At 48.7% G+C, this 19,561-nt stretch overlaps 2 protein-coding genes across 2 annotated transcripts in view; one reads left to right on the top strand and one right to left on the bottom strand.

Annotated features, from left to right (window-relative positions):
- LOC309676867 (transcription initiation factor TFIID subunit 4-like) overlaps window positions 1-5,273 on the top strand; it is a gene marked incomplete at its 5' end in the record, with an annotated part of 144,626 nt that extends 139,353 nt beyond the window's left edge. The window contains one exon of the mRNA XM_082489518.1: window positions 4,697-5,273. Coding sequence (XP_082345644.1) covers window positions 4,697-4,864 — 168 coding nt within the window. The 3' untranslated portion in view covers window positions 4,865-5,273. The remainder of the gene's footprint in view (window positions 1-4,696) is intronic.
- A 4,584-nt stretch (window positions 5,274-9,857) lies between these two features.
- The window catches only part of KCTD15 (potassium channel tetramerization domain containing 15), a gene marked incomplete at both ends in the record, with an annotated part of 40,082 nt that continues 30,378 nt past the window's right edge, over window positions 9,858-19,561 (bottom strand). The window contains 2 exons of the mRNA XM_082489241.1: window positions 9,858-10,013; window positions 15,601-15,906. Coding sequence (XP_082345367.1) covers window positions 9,858-10,013; window positions 15,601-15,906 — 462 coding nt within the window. The remainder of the gene's footprint in view (window positions 10,014-15,600; window positions 15,907-19,561) is intronic.

Here is a 19,561-nt window from a genome sequence, read left to right as displayed (position 1 = left end):
ATTGCCTTGTCTCTCTGGGTCACGGCGAAGCAATAGCCGCAGTTCAAGACTATGTTCAAAGGAGAGATGTCAGGACTGAATTGTTTTCTGGTGAAGGAAGGATGGATAAAATATTAAATGCAGTCTTCTATTTGCCCTTATCTTTGTGTTTCCTGACGAGAATATTGCTCTGCATTTCCATGGTTCTATAACTCACGGCTGAAGGTGGGCAGATTTGTGAAAAAATTTGATTTAATTGTTCAACAGTGAAGTCGCAGTTATAAAAATCGGTGTAGATTTCGTATTACATGTTCTTTCTCAAGGGAAAGCACTTCTGTCTCGAGCGAGGAACAGCGCACTTTAGATAGTTAACTTGGTTTAATTGTCATACACCTGTTGCTGTAATTAGTGTAATTTAATGCACAGAGACATTTCTACTCTCTGCGCAGGAGGGGAGTTTGTCCGTGGCGGCGTCGGGAGAGGCGTGTGTCTCTCTCGGCCCTCTCTCCCTGCACCCTTCGAACCTTTGGGGAAATACTGATCAAATCTGGTGATGGGGCCAGCGGGGGGGGGGACGGGGGTAGGGACGCGCTGGAGATTGGAAGTCCCCTCACCTTCCCCGCGCAGGGTCGGTTTGGGCACGGGGAGGAGAGCCGCGCTGGCGCTGCCGGCGCCCGCCGGGCTGCAGGGTGAGCTGGGCGAGCCGCGGGCTGAGTTCGCCTCGGGGGCCACGCGGCTGCCGGGCGGCTGAGGAGCAGATGCGGCGCGGGGCATCAGCCCCCGTGGGGTGGGTGGGCGGCGGGGGTGGGAGGAGAGCCCACCGCCGCGGAGGCGTGAGGCCGTTTTGAAAGCGTTGGAGGTTTGGGAGGCGGCGGGGGGGAGCCGCGATGGGCGGAGGGGCGTACAGCGCGCTGAGATACCTCTGGAGGAGGTGGGAGGCGGTGAAGGCTCTGTAGGGCAGCGGGGTCGTGGCGGTGAGTGGGACCCGAGAAATGTGACACGTCTGTCCCAGCGCTGGTTGGTTTCGTTTCTACCCCACCGCTGTGAGAGCGCGTTTCTTTGGCAGATTGTGTGTGTTTACCCAGTGATCTCCCAAGTCTTTGGTCAGGATTTTATTTTGACCTGGTTTTATTCTGCTTTTCCAACAGCGCGAGTTTTCTCAGAGAGGAGGACGGTCATGAGAACAGCAAAGGGGCCGAGATGGGCGGCCCAAATCTTGGGCCGCTTCTGACATAAGTTCGGAATTGCTTCAGAGTGTGCATACTGGACCAATAATTGCTCAGATTCTTCTTCTTAAGCCATAATTTCAAGCTCGGTAGCTTCCAGCAGTTGAGTTAAGCTTGGCGGTCCAGCCCTGTTATTTCAAATACCGTAAGCTATGCGTACCCCAGCTGTGCGTGGCTGAAGCGCGTAACAGCCCGGTAAAGTGGACGGACTCCGACCGTTTCGGCGGTGGTGGGTTCCGGGTTGGCAGAGAGCACGGCACCGCGGCGTTCCCGCAAATAAATTCCTGCGCTTGATTTTCCCTGAACTGATTTCCTCCTCCGTCCCGGCCGGTGGCGGGAGTGGGTGGTCCCGGGAAGGCCCCGTGGTAGCCCCCCTCTCCGTAGCCCCGCCAGGAGCGGGCGGAGCAGAAAATAATTTGCTTGCTCTTTGCCGTCTCCCCTCGCTGTCCCGTGGGCTTCGCAGCTGCAAATCGAGTTCACGGCGCTCGCCGGGCGCCGCGCGGTGCGACAGGGAAGTAGGATGGAGCGGGGCGGGGAGGAGGGGAGGACAGGGTGGAAGGGGCGAAGAAGGTGCTGCAGCCCCTGTAGTGTCAGCGGTCTCGAAACGAAGAGGCAGGAGGAGTTCATCCAGAAATTAATTTATTTTTTTTTCTGGTCTGGAATGTCTTAAATTTCCCTTAAATTATAAATAGAAGCTCGCTGATAGATGAACTAGTGCTGATGTATATTTGAGTGGGTGTGATTTGGTAATAGCGCGGGTGTGGCAGCCCGGGAAATAAAGGATGTAAACAATTTACAACCTTTTTTTTTTTTTATTAGAGCTTTTATCTTTGTAACTCTTATTAGTTGCCATAGATACAGACAACACAGGGCTTGTTTGGGATAATGAAAAGTCTGTCACGCTGATAAAAAAATGTGATTTTTCTTGAGAAAAATCTGCATTACTTCAATTCCACTCTTCTTGGCAATTAATTTTAGCTATGCTTGCATTCATGTATATAATTAAAAAATTGTGGCATTTGGTAGTCTACATGTTTTTATATAGCATCTGCAGACTGAGTCTGAGTACAGTGCAGTACCAAACAAATCGGTCTTTAATTTAAATTAGAGATTCTATTGACAGATATAAATTACTGTTCTATCAGGTTACAGAAGTGCTTCTGTACTTTCTAAAAACCATTCGTACGGTTTTTTTTCCACCGTGTGAAACCATTACAGAACATTATCAGGTAACTGCTGGGCTCGCAAGCGCAGTTATGAATGTTCACAGCTTAATGTCATGTTCCGATGTTGCAGTAAGTCATATTTGCTCTTCATACGTAAAAGTTGGGTGTCCGCAGCGATAAGTGCAGTGGATGTGACTTACCCCGCCGTGACGCCAGCTGCTCTGTCCCAACAGAAAGCGGTTATTTGCTGCAAATGTACCTCAACTGATTCCAGAAATGGTTATATGTGAAGAAAAATCTTAAAAATTAAGTAGCTCTTCTGTTAATATTTGTTAAGCGTGTGCAGGACGGTTCTGGTGCGGTACACCACGGACAGTGCGTTTTAATGGGTTTAAGGTGGCCACGTTTCTTACAAGTGTGTTTGTGGCTGCTCAGGAACTGCAGTCAGGGTGAGCCTGAAAGAAGCGTTACTTGGGGCAGAGCCGGGGGGAGAGGCACCATGTGGGGAACAGAGAAGAAAGGAAAATATTTTTGAGCCGGCTCGATTTAAAGCAAAAACGTACGTGGTTTCTGGGAGAGCTGGAGAGTGTGGCAACAGCCCGGGCAACGGGGCCGCGGGGCAGAGGCAGCCTACGGTGCGGGGTACCGGTCCACCCCTGAGGGGGATCAAGAGCCCGACATTAAATGATGCTGTTTCTTTTAGGAATGCAAAGCGTTTCGGCGTAAAGGCTGAATTCAGAGCACCACTAAGTAAACGGGCTGTGCGCCGGGGATGCGTCTGGCTTCTGCGTGGCCGCGCAGCCCTTCAGCTGCGGCACGCGCTTTGCCCACGAGCAGTGAGGTTGGGTGGTAAATCAATTCATCTCTTAAGAAAACTACTCCAGACTGGAGAACAGAATCCCTCAGATGGAACGCTCGTGGTGCTCGAAGGTTGTGGGCTTCTCCCTCTCTCGCCTGCAAGCTCAGCCACCTCCGTTCACTGCGTTAAGCCTTTGGTGTTTGCGGTTACAAGAGGATTGGGTTTGTCCCGCTGCTGTAATCTAATAGTCAGATATAGGGGACACAACTTGAGCGGTATAGTTCTGCACGGAGCCCCGCTGCTGGGACACAGACACAAAAGCAACGGAGAAAACAGCGCTACGTTCTACTCGCAATATACCGCGTTTGTTTCCCCTACGATCTTTCGGTAGTAAAATTACGCTTAACTGTATTTTTAATGGCTCGAATCAAGATCCTAGAGTAAGTGTTTCCCGGGGAAAGAAAGGTACGTTATTAAAAGCAGCAGCAAGTAAATCTGGGATTTTAAAAGTATTGAAAACTTTGCCAATGTCTTAGAGGTTTGATAAATAATTTAAATCCTTTTAGAGATTAAACCCTATTTTTCTAAGTTAGAACAGTTTATTTTGTCAGAAATCAATTGGAATTAATAAAAACAATGGTCTCCTAAGGATGAAAAAAGGGCTGAATGTGTGTGCACGTATCAGGTTTCCGTTTTAAACGCGAGGAGACTTCAGAGCCTGCCATGGCGGCCTGTCCGTTTCTAAATACTCAGACCACAGCGTTCTCGGGCCCGGTTTGGGCCCTTCCTCTCTTTATGGGAAGCCGGGATGAGGGTTGCAGTAACTAAGCAGCTTTGAACCAATTTACACACACACAGAAATATTACTTAACGTAGCTTTAGAAAACTCTATACTGATGTTTGTCTTTATCACTGCACAACGTCGGAGTCTTTGTGATTTTTTTCTGTTTAATTTTGCCGCTCTCGGCCGGGCGCGGGTCGTGCGCTCCGGTGCGGCGCTCAGGCCCTCCCCGCGCTCAGCCCGGTCCTTCGGCGGACCCGGAGGGAGGTCACAGGTCCCCGGGGCACTCGCAGCCGCAGAGGTTGTTGCGGTCGCGACGTCCCGACGCACCGCTCGCCTTCCTCCCGTCCATACCAGGATGTGGAACAGGATGGCGACGCGCCCCACGGACTAAAAATGGCTTTACCTGCTGCAAAGGGCTTTGTCCTTAAAAGGCTCCTGAAATTAAACTGGCCAAATACACCTGCGGTTAACGGGACCGTAGCAGAATTAGTCAGACGTACTTGTTGTGAAGGAACAAGATGGAGCCGCACGCGTGTTTTCACTTGAGTTTCTTTACTCGGGTTAACTTGGTGAGACTCAGAAGGACAGAAAAAAAACCCCTCACGTAATACTTTCAGAATGAGGCTCATAATAGTCCATTTCGGATGTTTAAAGCAATCCAGCAGTTAGTGGTTGCAAACCTGAGCGTGAGGGAACGCTTGGCTGTTGCAGGACGTGTGACTTTGCTGTGTTTTCTCTGTAGGGCCTGGGAATGTCCGGCGGCGGTCAGCCTGGCCTGGGGACCCCTTCGTCCAGGCAGTATGCACGACAGAAAATAACTCGCGTAAACCTCAGGGACTTCATCTTCTACATGGAACAGGAACGAGAAACGAGCCGTTCTCTCCTGCTCTATCGAGCTCTGCTTAAATAAAGCCAAGAATTGTACTGATTTCTCCATACAGAAGCTCAACTTGCATTGAAAAGCTGTCATTTTAATGTGCCTTCTATTTTTTTCAGAAGTCAACGTTCCAGTAATTTTGTTTTGTAAAATTGTCAGACACATGCAATAAATTCCCTTTATGTAAAAAAAAACAAAAAACAAAACAAAACAAAACAAAACAAAAAAAACACACAAATGTGCAAAAGGTTTTGAAATGTTAAATCCACAGATATAACCCCCATCAAAGTCTCGCTCCATTTGGCCGTCCTGGATGCGGCCGGAGCGGATGGCGCTGACCTTCGCAAACGGGGACGGCTGCAACGGTCACCCAAACCGTCTGACGGCCGGAGGGCCGGGTCGGGTGCGCAGGATCGGGTCCCCACCGTGGGGTTCGCCTCTGTGCTCACCTCAGTGCTGGTTTCGGTCTCTGTTTAGTTTCCCTAACACTGTTCCCACGGACTAACCGCGGCGATCCCTGTTGTTATTTTAGATTAGTTAGAATTGCAATTTTTTGCACAGTTAAGAGAATAGCCACTGCACACTCTCACAAATTTTATATATTTAGGATTTTTTGCTTTTACTGCACAGCTCTTTTCCGGAGCCATTTGCTGATCCAGATCCTAAGTGTATGAAATCTGTGCGTTTGGGTCCCAGCTGAGTTACCCTGACCAGCTTCCAGCTGTCTTCTAAAGCTCTTCAACCTTTCGCACATTTGTAGCAACTGGTTAGGAACACGAATCAAAGTTGGGTTTTATTTTCTAGAAAATATCTTAATTTATTTATTGCAAAGAGTATGGTTTAACGGTGGTTTTAAAAGAGAGTATTGTTCAGTGAAGATTTTAGAGTATTCTATATGGATTTTTAAAGCCGTGGCTGTAAAGGCAGTTTTGGGGGCCGGTTCCACCCCTGGCGCTTGAGGAGCGCGGGGTGCGCGCGGGCGGCCGGGACAGCGCCGCGGGGACCGGCGATGCCTTCGCCTTGGACGACTGGACCCGAGGACTCCAGTCCGGAGAGGCTCATGAACAAGCGCGGGACTTTAAGCATAACGCGTACTTTTAAGTGCTTAAAGCGGGGAGGAATGCTTTCAAAATGCTTTGCTGGACTGGAATTTAAGGGGCCCACGCGGAAGCCGAGCGAAGTCAGTGTGAGTCTTTTAACTGGGTGCGGGGAAGGAATCCCACGCGGGTGGGCACGAGCTGTCGTACTTCAAACCTAACAGTATTATCAGCGACCATGGAAGGGAGACCTTTGCTTATTTATCTTTTCAATTTTTACTATGTTATGCTTGCCACTTTTTTGAGGCAATATTTTTTTTTTTTTTGATGGGAAACCATAGCGAAAGCACAAATAGAACTATTTGTCCAATAGTTTTAAAAACAAAAGTTTTAATTATTTTTTAAGGTTTATGAAAAGCAGAAGAAAATTTATACTGCTGCTATTTAGCCAAAAGATTATTCATAAGGTATTTAAGGCCAGGAAGTGTAAAATTATGTTTTAAATGTATCGATAATTTGTACATATTGTTTATAAAGGCCTTGTGTTTATTAGAATTACGTTATTTTGATGATTTCTGTACATACTCGTAAATACCCCCGATTTGTGTGAAAACATACTCCCTTATTTGTACTTATTTTGTAAAGAAATAAAACAATTTACTAAAGTAACACATCGAGTGACAAACAGTATTAATTTATCAAACATGAATTTCACATTGTCTTGTAGTTCTTAAGCACTGTTCAGAAACATTTTGCATTAAAATATTAACAGAATACCCACAAAGAATTATTAAAACCAAATACTTCAATGTTTTGTTGTGCTGATTCTTATCCTTTGTCAAACATCCAATAAAATTGTCAACAAACCTCGATGCCATTAACACGCTGAATGGAGGCGCTCAGCAGTTGCCGTCGCGGAAGCGCTCGGTGCAGCGAACGCAGCGGAACATCCCCTTTCGCGCACCGTCCGGTCCGGGGCTCGGCCGCGCCGCCGCGTCACAGGGCTGTACCGAAACCGCTCGCCAAGCCACCGCTCCTCAAGCCACCGTTTCAGTGCTCGACGGCAGGGAATCAGAACAACTTTGTTCAATCGAATTAGTCGAAAACCCGGGCTGCGGTTACGTTTTGGTCTTGGTACCAAAACCACGCGCTGGCTGCGCACCGCCGCTTCCCCGGAGTTTCGCTGAGATTTTAAAACCCGTTTTAGCGACGCTGAGCAATGTTCTTAATTAAGTTACGCTGCTATGGTTTAAGGCCAGAAGTAAAAATTCACATCAGTTTTTGCTGGTATTGCTGCCTAAAAACATAGGGAAATAAGTAAAAAAGATATAAATGAAACTGTAATAAACTTTAAATAAGTGACCTGAAGTTACTAACTAAAAGAACATGTCCTAACTTTTTTTTTTTTTAAAGGCATATTTCTCCTAACGAAGTGATTGTTTCCACATGTCCTCCTTGCCTTAGTGCTATGTCGCAGTCAATGTTGTGATGTCACGGCTCAAACTTTCCATCTCGAGTTCATGTGTAACTCGGCCGGCGCAGCCTCCACCCCTTTACGCTGCCCCAAGTGCTGCAGCCGCTTTATTGGGCTATAAAAAAATACGGTAAACGCCAAAGTGAAGAAAACCAAACCGACCGGCCACGGATGCTTCCAGAGGCGCCCTACGAACAGCTGAAGCACCGTCCCGCCTGGAGCCGGAGGGGCTGCGCCTTCGGGGGCGTTCGCCTTTACCCCCCGGCGCGCGGAGCCTGCGCCCGCAGCCACGCTCCGGCTCAGGAGGGCAGGAGAAGAGCGACAGAGGATAAAAACACGAAGCTCAACGGCTTATCGAAGGATACTTTGAACTTAAAGTGAACTCAATGTATAAAAGTAATAAATAAAAAAGACTTTTTTTTTTTTTTCCTTTTTGCAAGACATGGCTACATCACGCTGAACGGAGCAAAAGGCCGGAGGAGACGCAATCAAAAGTTCTCACCTCTTTCAAACAACATGGGAGATACAGTGAGTGTTCCACCCTACTTGCTTATTTTTGATCGTTTACTTTACAGAAATGTTTATGGCATGAAGTACTGTATAAGAAATGTGCATACACAAATACATGACAATTATACGTTAAGTTCTTTACAATATTAAATGTATAATATACAATTCTACAGATATCTTACATACAAAGGTGAATGTTGTGCCATATATTCAAATATGGCACCGCCTAGCAACTTTAGAATGTCGTACAAGTATAAAACCACAAAATAAAATAACTTTACAACTCTTTTTGAAGTAGACAGATTTGCTCGACTGCTGTGCTGAGTCAGCAGGCCAATAGGTATCCGCTAAGATTCCCAGAAGAGATTTCCGAGTAACCAAGGTGAGAAAACCGGCAGAGGTCTGATTTTCCACAGACAGGTATCCAGCCCTTTTCCGAAAATGAGACCCCTGCCGAGGCTGGACCTTGGGCAGTCAGTACAGCTCATCGCTCTTGAGAAGACTACTCTCAAAGGTGACTTTTTTATTTTGCCCGATTGCGATCAGTTAGCCTTCAAGAACTGTTGACCACTCCGTACTCTGTTCCTTGTTCTGTGTGGCCGTATTTATGCATCTGAAAAGAGTTTAATTAAAATTCATCATCTACAACAGTATTCTATAAATTAACGTGGGAGAAACTAAATTGCGATTAACACATGAATTCGTTACCGAGGACCCAATCATGCTGAACAGCAATAAACAGGATTTAGCAGAATGCTATTTATAACCTCGCACCTGCGAACACGGTGCTGTCTCCTGAGTTAGGAAGCCGCGCAAGTCACAGTCGCTGCTGATTCACGGGAGGAGCAGCAGCCTCCTGCAGACAGTGGGCTTCGGGAAAGAGAAAATTACACAGGTAGAGGGCAGCTACGGAATCGGCATTTTAATAATAGTTTAAAATAATAGAGGAAAAACAATCTAAACAAAAGGTGGCCTGCTTTCACCGGACAATGGCACTGGCGGGCTTTAGCATCTTTTTGCAAGAATTCCAGACCCATAAAGAGTAGGCTTGCCCCGAACTCTTAACATGTCCTCCTAAACGCGGGCTTAGAACACAGTTAGGACATGAGCAACAAGGGGTGGGCAGAGCCTGCCTCGGCAGCACCGCGCGTGCTTTGGGATGCAAAACTGAACAGTTCCCGCGTCAAAAACAAGACTGGCTTTGAGAGAACTACAGCTCCACCGTGGGTACGTCACCCTCGTGTGATGGTGGATGGCCATTTATTTTGTGCTTCCAGATCCCTACTTTTGCAAATATTGCCACACTCGGCCTTGTCGAATTTTTTTTGTCGCTTTTTTGTTCGGTTTGTGTGGGGTTTTTTAGTACTGAGCACCAGGTGACTATAAATCGGTCCTTTTCTAATTCTGGATTCAGTCCACAGAGAGAGATTTCAGTTGGAAATGTTGTATAAAAATAAGCCATTTGCTAGCGTGAGCAAGTACAATCACGGGAGTGTAACGTCGTGTACGGCGGTGTAAAGCACGTCTGATATGCAGGAGGTGCGGCAGTCAGGGAAGACCCTCAGTGCAGTTTTTAGTGTACCATCTTCCTCTCGGAGGCGCCCACGTCCACGCGTCACAGCATCGGGGTAGCGCTGGAAACGCCCTCAGAGCCCGTTCTCCTGCGGAGCTGCTCAAACTGCTGTGGTGGGTCTGGCTGCAGCAGTCCCGTCTAGGGTCAGGGGCTGTGAAGCTTCGCCTTTTTCACCACCACGGCTGTTCGGCCCCAAGTACGTTCCCAGCGGGGCCGGCGCCCGGAGCACGCTCAGGAATTTCAGCGTGAGAAACGGACAACTGGTTTTTCGAATGCATTTCATGGCTGGCTATGTGACAGGTAGTTTCAGAATACCACTAGTTGGCAACATAAAGTCAAAATCTGTTTGCTAATACTGTTTTGCAAATCCTTAGTGTTTCACATAAGGGACTATTAAACACTTCTACGGTTACAAAGGAGTACGGGCAGGGTCTAGTCCAGGGGCTCCTGTTTTATTCTGATTGTTGGGGTGGGCTGTGGTCGTCTGTCTTCGCGACACAGCACGTATTCGCTGAACTGGGAGGAATCCACCCCACCGCCGCACGAAGCTGCCACGTTAAAGCCCTTCTGAAATAATCTTTCGAGCACCTGCAACGTGGGGAGAAAAAAAATCAGATTAATATTTAGCAAATTTTAGTGATAAAAGCATTGAGGAGCACCGGATCTAAATGATGGATTTAGTCTTTCGAGTCCTCGTTGAATGAATATTATTCAGCTATAATTCTATAACTTATTCTTAAATGACTACACTGTGATTAAAGTCTCGCTCTCAGCAAACCTCTGTAGAAAACAAAAATTAATCAAACAAATAAGCACTCTGCAGAGCGGCTTAGTACATTATATAGTAAAATACTGGACTGCAGTGATATTGATGCTATCTCTTACTGCTCATAGAAAGCAACACCGGGTTTAAGCCGTAATAAAAAGTGTCCATTATTCATTAGTAATATGAACAGTTCTACAGAAAGGGGCTGAAACCATTTCTCAGCTCTTCCTTGGCTGATGAAAATGTATTAGGAGTCTGAGTGACGCTTCCACCAGATCTTCCTGAAAATCGCAGCCGTGACTTTCCCCCGCTGGACGGGAGCGCTGCTTTTAGCAAAGCACGGCAGGGGCGGGATGCGGGGCCAAGGCGTGGACAAGAAGGAACCGTTCCGGCCCAAGAAAGAGGTTAATTTGTATTGCCCAAATATGTATTTTCTTTTTCTCCTTCTAAAGAAAAGTTGGTACAATTTAGATGCATGAACTGAAGGAACCCAGAGGCAACTTTAATTTCTGAGACTGTCACACAGCACATTACCCGAGGATATACTGATCTTGGCAATACGATAGGGGCCGTGTTTTCACACGGGTGTGTTGATATACGGTTTCCCAGCAGAGCAGGACGCACACAGGCTTTTCTCGGCGTTGGGGGAGAGCGGATGGCAGCCCCACCTGTGGCAGCTCTGCACTGCAGGATCCGCCGGCGGCAGTGCCGCCGTGCTCCCTCCCTGCTGCTGGCGGCTCTGCCGGCTCCGGGGCAGCAGCCTGGAGAAAGGGCTCCTGTGTTTTTCTCCACCAACAAATGCTGCCGAGGGGAGCAGCCCCTCTCCTGTACCAGTCTCGCCCAAGTACCACTCCCGCCGCCACAGCACAGGGACCCGCTGCGTGGGGAAGCGAACCCGGTGATGTCCTAAACCCCATGAACTCGGTAACACCATCATCCCCGTCCGACAGCCGTCTGCCACCCACCGCAGGGCTGAGCCAGTTAAAACCTGCTCGCTCAGCCTAGAGAAGCGTCGAAGGAGCATACCCGACTTCAGATGGAGTCAACTCGTATGCTGCCACAGGTTTACGGTACAGAACACATTTGGGTTTTTTCTTTTTTCTTTTTGTTTTACTAGCGCCGTGAAGCAGTTATATCCACTGCCGTGGTACTTTGAAATCTTGTGTGCCGAGGCCCAAGCTGACTGCGTTGAAGAGCTGCACCCCCCCCCTCGGTGAAGCCATGGCGCCTTTTGTAGTGCACCATTTCTTTCTGACTGGATGTTGGCTTTGCTGCCTCCAGAAACATGAGTTTGGAGCCGTTATTAAGGGTGACTGGTTTCAAAAGGCCATCCGTGTCCGAGGCGGTACGGCAGTGCAGAGCACTGTGCAGCTTTTAATCGGTGGGGACCCTCCTTTGGGGCAGTCTGTGTTGCCCATCTGTGTTTCAATCCGCGGCTTGGGTTTCCACTGGTAAGCAGAACTCGGTACTTGCTACCCTGGCTGCTGAGGACCGGCACAGGGAAGGCGCTGCCGCAGCACAGCTTTGCCACAGCCACGCAGAACCTGCTGGAAACAGCTCGCCCGAGGAGCGCTGCCTGGCCGGGGACACGGGGACGGGCGCTCTCAGAAAGGTGCGTCTGCCAAATCTCAGTGACTTGTGCCCTGATTTTTATACGCTTCATACCATAAGAAAGTTGTAGAACTGAAAGACTGAAAAAGCACCCCAGTGTATGGAAGAAAAGTGATAAAAAGGGGTGGGAGGTCCTCAAAATATATTTTAAAACAGAGAGGGAGAGAGCTTACAAGTCGTTATTTGCCTGGGCTGTAGGACAGAAGCGGGCTGCGGACACTAACACCTCCTGCTCTCAGAGGAAGGCAGGAGCATGGGAGGGACGGAGGGCTAAGGCATCGCCAGGCTGCTGCTTCAGAGGCGGGAGCGTGTGCTGACTGCTCTGGGCGCCCCTGTTCCTACACCCCGCACCATGAGCACCTCGGAGCCGCCCCAGCCCCGGCAACGGGGGCTTCCTCCATCTAACTGCACAGCCAAACAGGGGATTGACAGGTAAGATTTTGGAGAGAGAGACGCGGCTTCAAAAATCCTCGCTAAAAACTTTTTCCAATCCGTTTGCTTGCCAGACAACCCAAGCAGGGTGCCCTTGGCTTGCCTCAGACCAACGCTACGGGCGGCTGCACGTGAACAGAGGACTCCTCTCTCCCGAGCCGCCCTCTGCAAGCACACAGCCCGGCCAGACGCTACACCTCAGAGCACCGCATGCAGAACAAAGCGATTCATTTTTGCTACCTACGCGCTCGCAGGACTAGACTGCAGGCTACAATCCAGTGCTAAAAACCTCGGTATCGTCAATTTTCCCAGCAAGAAACAAAACAGGCCAAATCCTGTAAACAATGCAGAGAACGTTTAAATATTGTAGAGTTTTAAGTGTACCTAACTCGGATGAGGCTGAGCTCGGGTCTACGGAGAAGGGCCCCGAGGGGCGGCTCCCATGTGTGCTGAGCACTGGTTCGCCTGCGCCGGTGCCTGCCCGAGCCTGACCGGCACGGTGGACACGGACAGACCGAGATGCCTTTTAGTGAACTTGGGTCTACGCGCATTACTCTTTCTGAAGGTACGACTCAGACAGAGGGAAACCAGTAATCGCCCCTGACTCAAATCAGAGCTACTTTCCTGTAAACCTCCAAAGAGAATATGCCAAAAAGTAAATGAGTATCAGCTGTGATTCCCCTACATATAGGGAGAAACACACACAATTTTAAAGGGAGGATTTGTGCTGGGATTTAATCGACTCTGTCTTCCACTATTCTGAGCACATCGAGATACAGACCCTAGATTTTGTTGGAAGGTTTTCCAAATAGAAACATGATACCTTCACTTACTGCATTTCATTTAAATCTTGCAGAATACCAACAAATATAGCCTTAACTATGAAGAGCAGAAGTTCAACATTACAAGCACCGCAGAATTTTCTAAGGTAGGCTCACGTATCTCACCCGAACCTGTTGTGAGGAGTTGAAAAAACAGCGTCAGCCTGAAGAAAACTCTATGCCTATATGTAATTACAAATGGGCATTAACTTAAGAGCTACTCTATTGTTTTGGCTGCCACTGCCTACTCAGTCTTGACATTCTTTGGTCTACATGCACAGTTCTTGACACAGAACATTCCATGACAATATCTTCCAAAGATCCAAAGAATTTATAAACATTTCCCCTGCGCCACCTAACGCATTCGGCAGGGCGCAGGGGCGCGGGAGCGGGGCATCTGGGCAGACAGCGGGCACACTTACCGCGTCGCTCTTTGAGACCCTTTGGAAAGAACTCTGCTCTTGCAGCCACCACCCCTTCGAACCCTTCTCCCTTACGTCTCTGCACTTGCTTCACTGTACTTCCAACTTCTGACTTAATATTGTTTTGCCAAAAAATGCTGGGAAGGGGAAGGGCAGCGCCCATGCGCTGACCAGAGTCCACCAGAGCCAATGCTAATTACCTGCTGATTTCATCAGCCTTTGGTCTTAGAAATGCATCATTTTCCAGCAAGTGCTTGAAAACATTTTCTATTAATTATATAGTAAAATGATGTAATTTAGTAAAATGATGTAATTTAATAATATTATTTAGATTGTAGACTCTTTGACAGAAATTTTTTTTTTCATAACATGAACTTGTGAAGAGACTCTTTGATTCTGTCTGAATTTTGACTGAATTCAAAACACATTCAAATACTAACATTAATTAGCATTCCACTTTTACTCCAAGCACACGTTTCCTACCGGGACGTCACTCTGGGTAAAACCGAGCCGAGCGCCAAGCTGCGCGGGCGCCCCGTGCTTCGACGGCTTGCAGTGCTGAGCCCCTCAGCGGCTCGCAGCGACCCCTCATTGTTTCAGTTATCCTAATTTCTCGCATGCACCCGAGCGCCTGGCGCGGGCAGCGTGGCTGAGACACCAGCACACCGCCCTGTCCGCCCACCTTAGCTAACTGCAGCTGCTGCCCTCTCCCCCGGCACGGCCGTGAATCCGCGCCCTCCCCGCTGGCAGCAAACCCACCCCCGGCTCTCTGTCTGCAGGGCAGCCCGCTCTAAACCTTGCCAAATGTGGAATTGCTAAGGACTGTGCAAAATCAATCACAGGCATCGGCCTCTTAAAGTTCAACCAAACAAAACACTTGGGAGTCCCGGACCAAAAACCGCTGGGTTTAGAGCGGTTCCAGACAAAAGCGTCTGTTAGTGCGGGGGCACCGGGGAGTGCTGCCCCGGGGAGGGCAGGTTGTTAAAACAACTCCATCCACCTTTACACGTCCTGGTAACTCCAGGTCTCCCGAAAACGTTCTCAGCGGGCAGCCTGGGCGACGGAGGGTGCCTCAGCCCGCTGTGCAGTAAGGACGGAGGGAAGCAGGGGCCCTCCCCAGCCGCTCCCCCGGGAGAGCGCTTCTGCGCGCCTTTGCCCGCAGGGGAGTTCGTCGAGACCACCGAGGCGCTGCCCACAGCCCCGTTCACGGCTGCGCCCACCGCCCATCCGCAGGGGAGGGCGACTTTGGAAATACTCCCCTGCGGGCCGATTCCACTCTCCACAACACAAGTGTTCTTTGCGGCGCATTTTAAAGGCGTACATGCAGAAACCAGGAGCTCTGTTTAGCCCGTGTTAATGAAGGCACAAGTTAACAGCATCATCAACAGCGTTCCTTCTCCGCAGCCCAAGGACAGCTACAACACCAAAGCTTTGGCCGCGGTGGCGGTGATCCCTTGTGAAATGGCATTGCTTGCCCATAAGGCTGCTGCCTAAACACAAGCCACATATTTATTTCCGCTGCCATCCACCTATCTGTCCAGTTATCTTCTTTTGTTTCATATGTTTAATTTTAAACCTAATGTCAAAACTCTGAGTATAAAATGAAATACATTTTGTTTAAAATACTCTGGGCAATTTTTATAGAACATCCTTTTGAAAAAAAAAAAAAAGTGCAGAGATCAATTTTTTTAAGTCCATCCCGCAGGCACCATCATTTAATTATGAGTGAGACATAAATTATGCATTTACACATTGTTGCGTTTTCTATAAAATGGTGTGGAGATTTTTTTTTGTAGTTTTTGGAACTCTCTCTTTCTTCCTGGGGGCACTTTGGAGGAAAAAAAACCTGCTGCGGGCTATACATTGATGAAAAAATTAGCATTTATCAGTATAACACCATTATGAGACCAGCATGGCACTAACATACACAAAATCTAAATCTATTTTTCTGCTTAGACTTAGGAAAACCTGAAAGACTGTGATCTCACCAGGCAGAAAATGTCTCCGTGCAGTATAAGCACTGAAGGTAATTGGGCAGAAGCAAATAATTTGCATATAATTGAACAAGAAATAATAAAAAAACACCCCAGCAAGTAGATGAGCCAGCACCGAAAGGCCATTACCTGCACTGAATTCAACCGGCAGTATCCGTTCAAAGGAAACCTAATAACGTGGGTAGGGTCCTGGTTCCAGCCTGCGTTTACGGAGTTGCACATGACGTCCCCGGTCTCCGGGAAGATCTCTTCTATTAAAGCTTTCTCCCCGCTCAACGCAATTCTTTCCCCCAGATCTGGAGTCACTCTTACGACCAAGCAGTCACAAGGCTGGAAATGTTTCCTTTGTTCTTTCTCTTGTTTCCATCGCTCAAGTTCCTTAATCATTGGCTGCAGCTGGTAATACTTTGCTTCTTCATATAAAAGATTAAAGTCCTGGGAAAAAAAAAAAAAACAGAGAGGGAGAGAGAGAAACTAGAAATGCTTATAGTTCTCTTTTAAAAATGAGTATTGTTCCTGTTTGACCTACTTAGGCTTATGTATTGTCAGCAAGAGCGCAAGGGCAACAGGTATCCACATACTCTGTCTTCGTCTTACACCCACACAGAAAACCACACCGTGTTAGCGTTGAACCTATTGGAGCTGACCGTGGAGTTCCCATTGCACTGAATTATTCTTTCATTTATTATCCCACAAGCTCAATGCCAGAAGGCTTTACTTTTGGATGAAGAAATCAAAATAACTGGTTGCAATAAGCAAAGCCCTCTGATGTAAGAGAAGATGTCCTGAGCCCTAATCTTCACCCTTGGCCTCAGACATTCACTTCTGATCTCGCAACAGGAGATCTCGCGCTTCGCTGGCACCTCTCGCACACATGTTATGAGACAGAGATGTCAGTTCAGCTTCACTTCTCGCCTGTCTTTGCTGACTCTGAAATTCAGCTGCAGCGGCTCAGCTGCTCCCTGCGTTTCATGGTTATTCATGTATTTAGAGTGTACTTTGGAGCCCGGTACATTATACGGAGGTAGTGACCATCCCGCCGGCCGGGAGCTCAGGTGTGCACTCCAACAACCGAAAAGAAACAGTTCTTGCCAGCCATTTGTCCATCACCTCACTTGAGCTTTGGGCAACTGAAATTCCCAATTTGATCCCATTCCCAGTTCACTGACCGAGATGTCTTCTGCACACCCTCATTAATAACTTTTCATCAGATTTCCAACAGATCTTCCCACCTCAGCTTCAATGCATGGGAGTATGCTGAGGCAAAGGGCGCCAGCAGCCCCTCAGACCGCGCCAGGAGAGGGGGAAGCACCAGGGACGTTTGCTTCCACCCGCCCCACCACCTCCTTCAGCCTCCTGGAGGGCAGAGGAGCAACGAGAGCACAGCACCAGCTCCTCCCTCCCAAGAAAGACCCGCCGTTTGTTTTCCTGGCTCTTACGCCCGTTTGCAGACGGAAACGCTGCACCCCAGGTACGCTACGTGACTTTTGGGGAGTGTGCTGTAGGTCAACACCTGGACATAAAGGCCAGTTCTCCGCCACCGCAATGAAACGGAATGAAAAATCATGAGAGTGAAATGACTGGAATCATTTAGGCTGGAAAGGAGGGCATGACAAGAACTCATCAAGAAATGGGCACCAAAATTACATGAAAAATAACAGCAGCGCTGCTGCTGCTCCAGGACTGAGGCAAGAGGGGGAATCAAAGGCCAATGAACAGGCAGCACAAAACCATGCAACTCTTCATGGTGTCTTGGAATTAACCTGTAAAATCTGCTGCTGCAGGATATTACTGAACCAAAGCAGTTAGCTGTGCTCAAATTCGGCACCACAGACCCACCGCCGGTAGTGGCGAGGTGCTCCTTCACCCCAGGGCTGCCGGCAGCCTGGAGACGCATGAATATTCACAGTGACACCGCAAGGTTATCACATCACAAAAGGGACATCCAATCCCTTACATCTCTTTGATGTCTGTTAAGGCTGGGACAATATGCGCACCGCCAAGGGAGGAGAAAAGGACGGTAGAAAGAGAAAAGAGTGATAAGAGCAAGTGGGAAGAAATGAGGGCAACAAACAGACTCACTAGGAGGAGACATGAAAACCAACAGGAAGATTAAAGAAGAAGCTGCGTCCCCCGATGGAAGGTATTTTTTCCCCCCTCTCCAAAATCAGCACTCTGCTGAACCATTACTGCTTATCCCTGTCCACCAGCAAAGCTCCCTCGTTACTGAGCACGGGGGATTGGTTTAAACCTATGGGGATTAGTGGCCTAAATTAAAAAACAACCCCTGCCCCAAACTTTCTGAAATCTTCCTCGTGCAGTACACTGAAGCAACACAGTGTACCACTTAACTGCGGTTCTTACAGAGGTGAGTGCAGGGGGATATCAAACGTTCACTGGGCACCTACTGGTCCCACATATCTCTTTGGAGCAAAGGAAACCATGCGGTGCTAAGGAAAAATGTCTCGTAATGCTGTAGAGTGAAGAGGAGCATCCAGCGCTTACTCAACGTGATGGAAAGTCTCCCGCTGTTTTCAATAGGTCCTGAAAAAACAGTTTTAGAATATCTGTGTTTCTAGTTGCTATAGAATAACATATTATTTGTAAGGTCAATCAAATGAATATGTGCCAAGAAAACTCAATACTAAAACCCAGAAGAGAGGATACAGCCATATGAAAACCAGTCTGTTCTGGAAGCAGAGAGGTACAGCGCTCCGAGGCTGGATACAAAGCCCATCCCATTCACGAGGGTCTCTGACTAATTTCACCGGGCTCTGGCCGAGGCTGACAGTATCCTGTATCGCAGGAGTTCAATGGTCCAGCATGCCCGGGCCAAAACAGTAATGCCATAAAGCAAACAAAACTGGGGTCCCACCACCTCTACCTCTCCCCCCGCCAGCTATTAGCCCACTGCGTCGATGCAACTCTTCAGTGACTCCTGCTAACCATCAGTTGTCCTAAATAAACAAGATATATTATATCTCCTGACATCATTTTGTGATAAGACAACCAGTTTTCAGAGGGAACAGCTCTTCCACTGCTGTTCCCAGAACTACAGGGCCATGCATCAGACGGCCGTGTGGAAACCAGAGCTGTACCGGAGCATCACGTTCGCTGGGGGATGCACCCAGCTGTAAACTGCCTGAGTCATGCCAAGGTGCTTGGGTTAGTTTTTAAAATAAGACTCTCATCTCCTTGTCCACTCCACATTTGGGTTGAGCACGAATATGCCGGAAAGGGTTTTGCGCCCCGAGGAAGGGGTTTGTAACAGCAGTGGGGAATCTGAGGCGTTCTGGTGCAAAGACGCAACGTGCACGTGCGGCGTTAGGGAGTACGGGCATCCGCCTGTTATCAGGCACTGGCGATAACGGGAATTTTTTATGCTGTAATGAGTAGAGGGGATAAAAAAGTGTCTTCTGCTAGGAAGAGCAAGAGAAAATTCACGGCTGTCCGCCAGTGACAGTGCTGGGAAGGGACACGCTCCGTGACTGCGCACACTGCAGGCTGCGCCCCCCCAGCCTGCCCACCACCCGCCCTGCCCCGGCTCCTGCGCCAGAAACGCGGCGTTCCTGCACCGAGGGACGTGGGCACCGCTACAGAATTTGACAATGTATTTAGGGAGGGAAGAGGACTTTGCAAAACCAGGAACGCTCGTGGCGTGGGGGTCCGGCTCTCTAAAGCCTGTGCTTGGGAGAGTGATGGACGCGACACGCCGCCAAGCACACAACCTTCGCGTTTTATCCACCGTTTGGAGTACCGTGTGGCTGCGGCCCGGTGGGAAGCGATGCCCAGCTCTGGGTCATCTACACAGGCTGCTCAGGTAATACTGACATTGGTATTTCCACCCTTGCACTGCAGGTATAAAATCCCACCCTGATGACTTGCAGAAGTCTCACTTGAAATGTCAGGTAGAAGAATTTGCCTCACGAGGGCCCTCGCCAGAGAGGCGCCACCGGGAGCTGCACGAAAGCATTTCTGTGCTGCTCATTTTGGTCGGTTACCGAAGGCAGATGCAGATACGACTCTTCCCAGACCCATCCAGAAGAGGCACGTGGCACTGGAACGGGCACAGGAGCAGCACCGGGGCGTT

Source organism: Vanellus vanellus (genome assembly GCF_965231255.1).
Source record: "Vanellus vanellus genome assembly, chromosome: 12".
In the NCBI taxonomy this organism is placed as follows: domain Eukaryota; kingdom Metazoa; phylum Chordata; class Aves; order Charadriiformes; family Charadriidae; genus Vanellus; species Vanellus vanellus.
Note: the sequence above shows the minus strand (reverse complement) of the source record. Positions and strands in the feature narration are given on the sequence as shown.